The following is an 11,281-nucleotide window of genomic DNA, read 5'->3' on the forward strand; positions in this document are numbered from 1 at the left end:
TTTATATATATATATATATATATATATATATATATAAATATGCGCAACAGAATAAAGATTGTCATTATTTTTAAGTTTTCAAGTATTTCTATTCCTCATATTTCATATCCATAGTTGGATGAATTACCATTGAATCATTTCTTCTTTTTGAGTATAAACATATAGTATGTAAAATTTATAATAATAATAAGAGATAAATTATTACTTGAGATGATTTTCCAAACTTTTATAGTCAGCTTGGGTGAATGAAATCCTTGAAAGATGTGGATAGAAATGACAGGGTTAAACTAATGGAGGTAGTTAAAAATATGTCCTTCCCAATTCTAAAATATTTTGACGCATATAATCTAAGCTCAAACTTTATTTTTTATTTCTATTCTTTTTTTAAATGTTAAACTAAATGTATTATAGCATTTGTGCAAACAACCAATGATTTGTGGTGATAAATATCTTACAAATTGCAAGTGCAGAGTTTGAACAAAGAAAAAGGTTTCTAGAATGTTACTGGAGTTTGTATTAATAATAGTGATGAAGATCAAGCAGATGATGAAGAGGCCTTAATGTATCTGCCTATTTCTCCAGAAATTGATGAGCCAGAAGAAGGTTGGGGACCTTTACATGACCAGGTATTAAGAACAGAGAGTTTTATTATCTATTTTTCTTAACGAAACAAATATTGTCAGTCAATTTTTTCAATTAAAGATTCTTTATTTATATTATGTCATACTGTATTTCCAACCTTTAGGTACATATTAGAACGAAAACTGTTTTTCTTCAAAAATAATAAAAATATGAGCTGAGAGGAGAATATTAAAAGGCTATCTCTCTGCTTTTTATTCTTATTGCAGATTATTTTATTGTTTACAAGAGTTCCATTTAATGACTGGAAGTTTATTTACTTTACAACATTGTATTGGTACAAACAATACTTTTACATTTATTTATCTGTGTGTTCTTTAAAATTACTTTCAAGTGCCTTAATGATTTGTTTTTTTTTAGATACATTGCTAGTCATATTATTTCATACAAAAGATTCTGTATGATTTTAATAACATGTCTACTTTCCAATAATTCATACTTTTTTTTGTTAAAACTCTGTAGTTACATGTGACATTATATATTGTTTATGCTAAGGTTCATGAGTCACAACATAAACACTAATTACTTTTATTTCAAGGTACCTCCGTTATAATAGAATCATTTATAGTAAAACAAATCCCCGAAAAAAGTCATCACAGTGTAATATTGGGTGCCAAGTAAAGTGTCTGGAGTTTGTGCTTTTTGTAATTACCCCCTGGAAAAAGTTGTCACAGTGTAATATTGGGCACCCAAATAAAGTACCTGGAGTTTGTGGTTATGTAATGAGCCCCTGAAAAAGTTATCAGTTTTATATTTGACGTTTGTGATTATGTGACATATCTGATTAACATGATTTTAAGTGAATTTATATATATATATATATATATATATCTTGTAGCCTTTAGAAGAGTCTAACTTAAAAAGACCCCCGTCATCAACAGACCATCATAGCACCAAAAAGAAGAAATTAAAGACAGTAGAAATTGAGTTGCAAGATGCCCCTAAAGATGGCAAGTTTTTCATGAAAATTTTTTTTTCCATTTTAGTGTTTTGTCTGCTTATGTGAATTATGGTTATTTTAGAAAATAACTTGTCTCTCAAAAATTAGGGTTTGAATATCAGTCAAATTTCTAACTGCTGTTATTGTATACAGAAATTTATAAGCCAGAATTTTCTGAAAGTATATAATGAAATTCTTATCTCAAATTAAACAGTTAAACATATATTTCTCTCTCTCTCTCCTGTCCCATGGTGGCTTAGTGGTAAGTCTGAGAGCTTATCAAGCTAACATTTGGATATCAATACTCATAGTAGTCACAGCACAGATAACGAATTGTGTAGCTTTGTGCTGTGCTTATCAGTTAACTTACAAAATCTTTCTTCTTTTGATAAACATATTAGTGTTTTTTTTTAACATCAGTAATTGTTTTTGTCACCTGAGGTTGTGCATTAGTTGGGACTCACTCAACACATTTAAGAATTAACATTTGACTAATTGTTTCTGCTCGCCATGGCCAGGTGGTTAGGGTGCTTGACTTGCAATCTGCGGGTCACGGGTTCGAATCCCTGTTTCACCAAACATGCTTGCCCTTTCAGTCATGGGGGTGTTATAATGTGATGGTCAATCCCACTATTCATTGGTAAAAGAGTAGTTCAAGAGTTGGCGGTGAGTGGTAATGACTAGCTGTCTTCCCTCTAGTCTTACACTGCTAAATTATGGATGGCTAGCACAGATAGCCCTTGTGTTAGCTTTGCGCAAAATTAAAAAAACAAAAAACAAAACAAACAAGCTGATTGTTTCTATAACTAAAATATTTAATTTAATGATTTTAGTATTGTGTTGCTTAATCCAATGAAAGAAATGTAACTTTTATGCTTTTTAACTTTGTGAATAAGTGGTTTAAGTTTATTGACATTTTTTTTAAAAGGTAGACTAAATTAGAACATTATTATTAATTTGAAATAAATATACAAGTATTGGTCATGTACAGGTGTTTATGTAAGTTACTGAGTTGCCTTTTCAATGGTTGCTGGAGATCTTGTTTTCTTTTTGGTTATACATCTGAAAGTAACATACATGAATAACATACAATGTTATTTATACGTAACTTAAAAATAAGTTCTTAATTTTCTCTCTTTTTTCTTGATTGTCAAAAAAATTAATGTTTGGCTAAGTATCTTTCTTACTACAATGAGTTCTCTGTATTTGTGTAATTTATTTGGTCTAATATCAGGTTCATTCCCTAGTGAGAATTAGGTTATAGAGTTATTATAATACACTTTCTGATTAGAAGGTTTTTGTAATTCACTGTATTTATTATCTTAAAGCATCAATGGTTTAAAGATTTTTGTAAATTAGTCATTTGAAAGTTATATCTAACATGTAAAAAACTTGCTTCTAGTGTGTGCTTTCTAGTGATATACATAATTACATTGTATTTTAAAGTGACTGAAATTAATGTATCTACACAATTGCCTCTGTTCACTGTCAAATTAATTTTGAAGCAGATTTGTGACTGTTAGTTATACATCCTAACCCAAATGATATTATTTTCGAACATGTGGTCTCTGTGGATAAGATAATGCTTCTTTGGCTTGTATGCAACTAATATTTTACTAGGTGTAAAATTAAGATATATAGTTTTTCTTTCATTTATTAGTCTATATTAAATCATTAAACAACACTTGTATATTACAGAATGTAGATGTTTAATGATTCTGTTTTTGTTGTTAATTGTAAAATATTTCATTATTTGCTTTCTCATATTACATTATATGTTTGTCTATATTTCGTTACTTATTTACAGAGTGTCACCCTTTACTAAATCCTCGTTCAAAAGAAAAACCTCAACAGCCAAAAAAAACAGGTCGTCAGAAAACTCATAAAAGTGGAGCTGGCTCTGAAGGAAAACTTCATCACAGGTCAAAACACAGAGGTGAAAAAATGCGAGAAAAATATCATGGTAATAACTAGACCTCATGTCACAAACTATATGTATTGAAGTTTTTAGTTTGAAATTTTAACATCTTGTTTATCCTTCCATTTATATGAAAACTTTGTATGTTAAATAAATGTGTGTTTTATATTGTACATAAACAGAATAAAATGTAATTATGTATGAGTTTGTTTTCAGACATTTTTTTTTGTAATTGTTAGTGTTATATGTAGATCAAAATGTTTTTGTTATTTTTTCTGAATAGGTATTTTGAAGGAAGGGGGGGCAAAGTAGTGTAAAATTGTGAAAAGAATAAAAAATTCATATACATATGCTGAATGAATAAAGAAAGAATTTTGTTTCTCATTTTCTGGGGGGGAGAACCCCCCCTACAGACATCTTTTTTCGGTGTTTGATTTTTTTGTATTGTCACTCCTAGCTTCAAAATTAAAGATTGATTGGTCACAGAGAACAGCTCTGAAAACGTCACCAGCACATTTAATTTTTTTTCATTTGCTTCATGTAACGGTATTTCCATTACTTTAGTTGGTGACCAACTAATAGATTGTTTACACCATTTCTTTAACTCTTCATCCATAAAACATTTGCCTCGTATGCAGTCTTCATAGTCTGACCATGATGCCGTCACTTGTATTTTCAAACTTCAGGCCAGCTTTCATCAGATGCAATACACATTGTTTATTATCAGACATTCTTTCAAATCTTTTGGAAGAAAGTTTCAAAATGGAGTCTGAAACCTGGTTTTGAAGAAACAAATTGTATTTATTATTGGATGGTTTGACCAGAAGACAATTTGAGTAATTTGGTTAATATTCTATATGTTCCAGGTCATTACTAATACATAGACATTGAAATGAGTTCGTCATCGCCATTTCATCTGTATCTATGTCAGTCTGTCTTTGTTATCATAGTTGAGTGAAAAAAATTTACCACACATTTTGAGGAAAATGATTTGCTAGCCTAGATTACCTCATTATCTGTTTTCATCTTATGCAGCTTTTTTTCTGCATTTTCAATTTTTGTTTCTCTTATACATTAATTATTATCTCCTATACGGTTTCCTGTGAAATACAAGGCTAATGTTGTATACAACATGCAAATCTGTAAAACAAGGAAATACTCGTGTAATGTCCACATCTATATTTGTACATGTTTTTTCTTTAATTATTATAAGGCATCCACATGTGACTTGCAAATCTTGACAATCTGAATCTGAAATTTAGAAACACAGGAAAATATTTATTTCTGAATTCTGGCTGATTGACACGAAATTTAAATCAGTGGTAGCCATGTTTACTTAATATTTACTTTTTTTAGGTTCATGATAGGCCTGTAACTTTTTTATGGTTATGATTTTGTAGTTATTCCATCAAATCAAAGAATGGGTGAAAATAAAACTAAATCCAATGAATGAAAGCTAAGCCTATTCAATAATATATTGTTTTTTTCAATTTCACCACAATTCTGATTATCATATTGATTATCCAGTGTTTTATTAAGTATTACAGCTCTGTTTACTGAAGCCTAAATTGAAGTCTGTAATGGAATATTCTAACTTCAATTTCATTTAGATATTAAACTCTAGATTGCCTACCTATGTGGGAACAGATTGTTGAAAATTAATAGCTTGTGATCATTAATAAACTATTTATGTATAAAACAAAATACATAAATATATCTGACCTTTTCTTGCTCTTTGAGATTTGGGAAAGGTCTGTTTCTTTCCACTATGAAGTACTGATTAGAACAATTATAAGCTGAACAATATGCACCACTGTGATTGTTGTAATTATTAGCAGGAACATCTATCATTTTTAAACTTTTTTTTTTCACCCAGCTTAGCAAACTGTAAAGTTAATAACATGAAGACAAGATAATATCTTTTATGGACTCATAAGAATAATATTCAGCAGTAGATATATATTAGGATATACATAAAATACATGCTCATTAAATTATTAACGTTATGCAATTAAAGGGAAGGAAACTATAAATTTGGCACACTGGTTCTAGCAGCCTTAAATGTCTGAAAATTAACATTTATATGTATGTATATATATGAGTTTGTGTTTAATTCATTTTTCTCTCTCAAATCTAGAGATACTCTAACATTAATACTGCACTGTGTTTCATTGGAATTCACCTGGGATTCCGTGGAGTTAAGATGTTGGGAAAACTGGAATCTGCTAAGTATGAATTAACAAGTTTCTAGGAAGACTGGAATCTGCTAAGTATGAATTAACAAGTTTCTAGGAAAACTGGAATCTGCTAAGTATGAATTAACAAGTTTCTAAGTATTTTCACTGCAGTTTAACTAAAACTTTAACTTGTAGATTTTGTTTTGTTATTCATAAACACTGTAAATTTAGGTAGTGCTTACAGAATTATAAGTTTTCCAAGATGCTCTATTTTGTATGGTATACGTTTACTGTAATTTCTAATATAGGATTCAGCATTAAATATGAAGCAAGTACCAAAGAAATGGGCAAATTCAACCGGTTCATGAAATATAACTTTTCACATCAATATTTAATGTTGCTCAGCTTACATTGTTGATGTTTTCAAGTGTTTTATGTATGAAAACACTCGGTCCAAATACCTCTGGAACAGAGGGTGTCACTTTGTGTGTAACTCACCCAACTATTCATTTGTTGTAAGATTAACTTCAAGGCTGTAACAAACTTCCATCCTGTGTTCCTGAGGTGCGGTTTTAATTAAATTAATATTTTTAGTTTTTTAAATGATATCTCTACGTTTGGAGAAAAATGGATTGTATACACACACATGTACATATTAATATGTATACACTATTGTCAATTTTAACCATTGAAAAATTTATAGCTTTCTTCTTTCTTCCCCCCTCTCCCCTTAAATGCTTAAATTAAGAGTTTACCTTTTTTTTTTATGTATTAATGCTTTGATTTATGTTTAGAACTTAAAATTGCTATTACAAGTCCATAAAGGATATTATTTTATATTCACGTTAGTAACGATACCCTTTGCTTAACTGGGTGAACTCGCACAGTTTGTTCAACTTTTACCAGGATGATAACTTTACATTTACACATTTTCTTCACTGCTGCCATTATTGATGTAAAATACCTTTCTGGCTATTGCCAGGGTTAAGTAATAACCAAAGAGAATAATTTTTTTTTGCTTTATTGCTGGACTTTCATTCCAGTACTTGTTCACCACTCAAACCAGCAAAATTGCATTTGTATTTATGCATATATTTTTCAAAGCACTATAGCTGGATTGTATGAATTGGTACATTGAAAAAAAAATGAAACTATATAGTTGTAAATAGTTTTTGATAATACATTTTTGAGTGTGTTTTTGTCTTTTTTAAGTAAAAATAAATTTATGTTTAAAATGTGTTTGACTGTGTTTGATTGAGCATTTATTAAGGGTGCAACAAAAAAAAATAATGTTAAAATTAAAAGTAAAAACCAAAAGTTTGAAATTTACAATACAAACTTTACTTGGCTGCCAACATTAAAATACTCTACATGTATCAGTAGCTCTACACTGCCATCGTCACCTATAGAACTGTTGTTTCGGCTAAAAGAACAGTTGACAGATTAACTACAAAGTAATACAGAATAAAATTTCAAGAACAAATCTTGTTAATTACTAAAAATATTTTATCCCAACAGTCACACAGTGGTAGCAAATGTCTATGTGTAACACTACTTGTACAAAATTCATGTTAAACTAACACTCTTAAAATAGTTTTGAAGAACATTTTTCCATGTTGTGTAATGTTATCTAAAGTTAAATTGAAGGTGATAACATGAACAATATTTGGAGACCAACTTTAGATAGCTGTATGCTAAGAAATGTAATAGAATACAAGTTAAAAAAAAATATCTGGCTCTAATATGGAATAAATAAATTACCTTTCTAAAGTAAGTCAGGAAAAGATTGCAAATTTATTTTGTATTTTTACATATTAATATAACGTTTTGTATTTATTAGATCTCACGTAGAGCCCCACAGTGGCAGAGCGGTATGTCTGCGGACCTACAGTACTAGAAACCGGGTTTCGATACCCGTGTTGGGCAGAGTACAGATAGCCCTATTTGTAGCTATGTGTTTAATTACAAACAAACAATCTCACATAGAATCTGTTATCAAAAACAAAAGTATTTGCTTAATACTAATAACAAATGACCTTGTAACACCAAATGTGTTATTTTTCTTTAATTGGACACTATAGAAGTTAAAAATAGTACTTTGTTTATTTTCACCATGACCATGGTATTGGCAGAGCTGTTTATCACACAGCACATTTTTATATGTTTACTTGAATCATATATACAACTTTGAGCATCTATAGATCTAATTATTAAGTTTAGGTCAAAAGTAAGATAACTATATACATCATGGTTAAACTTATTTAAAAAGAAACTTATAAATTAATGAAGACAAACCCGTATAATGAACTGACTAATTTTACTTAATATTATAAATCAGTGTAATAAAAAAACTAAGACTGTTAATAATTATAATGCATTAGATTGTCAGCTGGGTAATCTCTTTTTGTAATGACACTTTTGGATCTAATTCCAAGGTTTATTTGATAGAAGACCAATCTCAGTGTAAAAATTTGTAGTAATTCTATTATAATATTGTTGAATATTGAAAACCAAATTGAGAAATGTGAGAATAAATAATAGTTTTTTAATGCAATGGTACATAAGACATCTGTAATACTAGCAATAAAATCTGCTTGTATTTTACCAACCAGTTAAAGGTTTCTGGTACATAAGACATCTGTAATACTAGCAATAAAATCTGCTTGTATTTTACCAACCAGTTAAAGGTTTTGTCCTGCTTAAACTTGTGTAATCATTTAAAAACAATTTTAACAAGTATTTGATTTTAAGATTAGATCAGTTCTTCAATTACATGTATGAATAAGTTACAGTAAAAAGCAGTTAAAATTTAAGAAATGAATTTTATCTACTTATGCATCAGTTCTTCGATTACATGTGTGAATAAGTTACAGTAAAAAGTATGTAAGAAATATATTGTTAAGTACCTTATGCACCAGTTCTGCAATTTGTTGTAAATCTGGTGACCTATTTGTAAAGAAATATTTAAATGTTTAATGAATAGGCAATTTGGAGCCTTTTTGTTATAACTTAGTTTATCACAATGTTTGTTTTAGTACTGCATGGATATGAGGCATTTAATAAAAATCCTTTTATGATTTTCAAAAGGCTTATAAACATAAGAACTTAAAAAATCAGCTTTATATATCTTAAATTGTTGATACTCTCATGCATGGTACAATAGTGTGTGTTGATGTGTTACTAAAAAAAAATAGCTAAAGTACCATTTATTGAGTATATCTAATGCTTCTCAATGAAAGCATGTCTAATAATAATATATATATAAAGTACAAAGTCGAAATGTCCATCTTCTTTTGTTCATAATAACCCTATGAAACATGCTACATCATCAATAGTTCCTGTATTTTGTAGAAATTATGATTCAAGATTTTGCTGAAATGGTTGGTGAAATCATAGTTTCCAAAAATTATTCTTTAGTAGCGTTATGTATTACTTAAATTGAAAAACTAAACAACTGCTTTCCTGTATTTCCTTTGCCTTGTAATGCATGTAAATGAAATTCTGAAGTCTTGGTCTGGTGATTAAGGTGCTTGATTTGCAATATGATGGCTGTGGATTCGAATTCTCATTACCAAATATGCTCGCCCCCTTTCAGCCATGAGGGCATTGTAATGTGATGGTCTGTCCCACTTTTTGCAGGTAAAAGAATAACCCAAGAGATTGTGATGGATGATGTTGACTAGCTTCCTTCCCTCTAGTCTATCACTGCTAAATTAGGAACAGTTAGCATTGATAGCTCTCGTGTAGCTTTGTGCGAAATTCAAGAAACAAACAAACAGTTCTGAAGTTTTACTTCCCAGTAATTGTACCTTTTATAAATATAGCATAAGTAATAGTTTTAATTAATTCAACTTTGCAGTCCAGGATGTATTTATTTGCCAGTTACAGAAATGTTTCTAGCAAATGGAAAAACTTAAAAGGTGCAAACAGAAATAGTTCTGTAGGTGTGATTAATATATTACCTCAGGCCTCAACAAATATTTTCAGATCTAGGAGCCAGCCCAAGAACTGAGGAGCCAGGTGTGCCTAACGTATATTTTTATTTACTTTCACAACAACGAGTGCATGTTAAAGATCACATGATATCAACAACCACTTGATAGTATTGCCTGAACTAACTGCCTTTGGTCCCATACGAGTCTAAACACGCGTACTGATTGGTTGAATTGAGAGAAAGAATGAAAACAAAATGGTGCGAAATTAATAATGAGTTGTGCAACCGTAACACTTCATTCTTGAAAAAAACACGAAGAATTGCTTAATCCGCCATTAAAATCCTAGAAACAAAGTTGGATTGAGGACTCAAAGAACGCAAAAATAGTACTAAAATCAAAGTATCCAGAACTGTTCAAGATTCGATTCTCTCTTAACACACCTATGTACAAATAAAATGGAGAAAATAATAGGCGTCACGATGTAGTTTTTTGTCGCTATGGCGACCTGGCGTCCGATATTTGTTGAGGCCTCTATTGTCTATGAACAAGCACAATGATGAACCCTTTAGAAAGGGGGGGGGGGTATTTACGAAGACTAGTGTGTTTAATACCTGGTTTACACTTTATTATGTGGTTTCTGGTATGAATCAGAATTATAAAATTATAATGACTACTGAATTTATTATATTCATTCCAATTTTGTTATATTTTCACAGAATCTCAGGTTCTAACTGTGTATTTGGTTTAGAGCAAATCCAAATAATAGATACCGAATACAACCATATTTCTTACTGTACTGTTTAATTACTAATTATGATTTCAATATGGCAATGAAAGTTAACTAACACTAATAGATGCTGTAAAGAAAAATTCAATGATCATATCAATGCCTTCGAAGCAAAATAATATTATAATTATTTCATAATATTTTAGTTTAGTTACATAAATGATATAATTATTACTAGAGCCTATAAGGCAACACCGTATTATATGTATGGCAGTATAATACCACTTGAGAATACTTGCTGTACTGGGTTAAATTATTAATTTGTTTAGCATGTTAAGGACAAAACTTACTTGAGAACTATTTAATATCAGTTACGTGTAACTATAATGAAATGAAACTATTTAACTGAACTGAAATTCTATAAAAAAATCTACTTCGTCAGATGAAAAATTCGTTAAAGATTTTTATAAACTATTTGTAAATGTTTTATCTTCATTCATAGCAGGAAACAAATGCTTGAAACAATTGTAATCAATATGCCGAGCAACTATTATCACCAAACTTTGAAGATTGAAATTGAAAAAAAAAAAAATGAGATTGAAATCGGTGCATGTCTCTGATCTGTTCTATAGATGCTTGAAAAATACGTTGCATGTCTCTGATCTGTTCTATAGGTGCTTGAAAAATACGGTGCATGTCTCTGATCTGTTCTATAGATGCTTGAAAAATACGGTGCATGTCTCTGATCTGTTCTATAGATGCTTAGAAAAATCGGTGCATGTCTGATCTGTTCTATAGATGCTTGAAAAATACGAGATTTAACTTTCAAATGACTAGCTTGAAAAATACGAGATTTAACTTTCAAATGATTAGCTTGAAAAATACGAGATTTAACTTTCAAATGATTAGCTTGAAAAATACGAGATTTAACTTTGAAATGATTAG

General features: G+C 29.8%; 1 protein-coding gene across 1 annotated transcript in view; it reads left to right on the top strand.

Annotated features, from left to right (window-relative positions):
* The window catches only part of LOC106458079 (retinoblastoma-binding protein 5 homolog), a 35,474-nt gene extending 28,610 nt beyond the window's left edge, over positions 1 to 6,864 (top strand). Inside the window, exons 12-15 of the mRNA XM_013917534.2 lie at positions 527 to 626; positions 1,478 to 1,589; positions 3,387 to 3,542; positions 5,635 to 6,864. Coding sequence (XP_013772988.2) covers positions 527 to 626; positions 1,478 to 1,589; positions 3,387 to 3,542; positions 5,635 to 5,645 — 379 coding nt within the window. The 3' untranslated portion in view covers positions 5,646 to 6,864. The remainder of the gene's footprint in view (positions 1 to 526; positions 627 to 1,477; positions 1,590 to 3,386; positions 3,543 to 5,634) is intronic.
* The last annotated feature ends 4,417 nt before the right edge of the window (positions 6,865 to 11,281 follow it).

The sequence above is a fragment of the Limulus polyphemus genome, unplaced genomic scaffold, assembly GCF_000517525.1.
Source record: "Limulus polyphemus unplaced genomic scaffold, Limulus_polyphemus-2.1.2 Scaffold414, whole genome shotgun sequence".
Taxonomy (NCBI): Eukaryota; Metazoa; Arthropoda; class Merostomata; order Xiphosura; family Limulidae; genus Limulus; species Limulus polyphemus.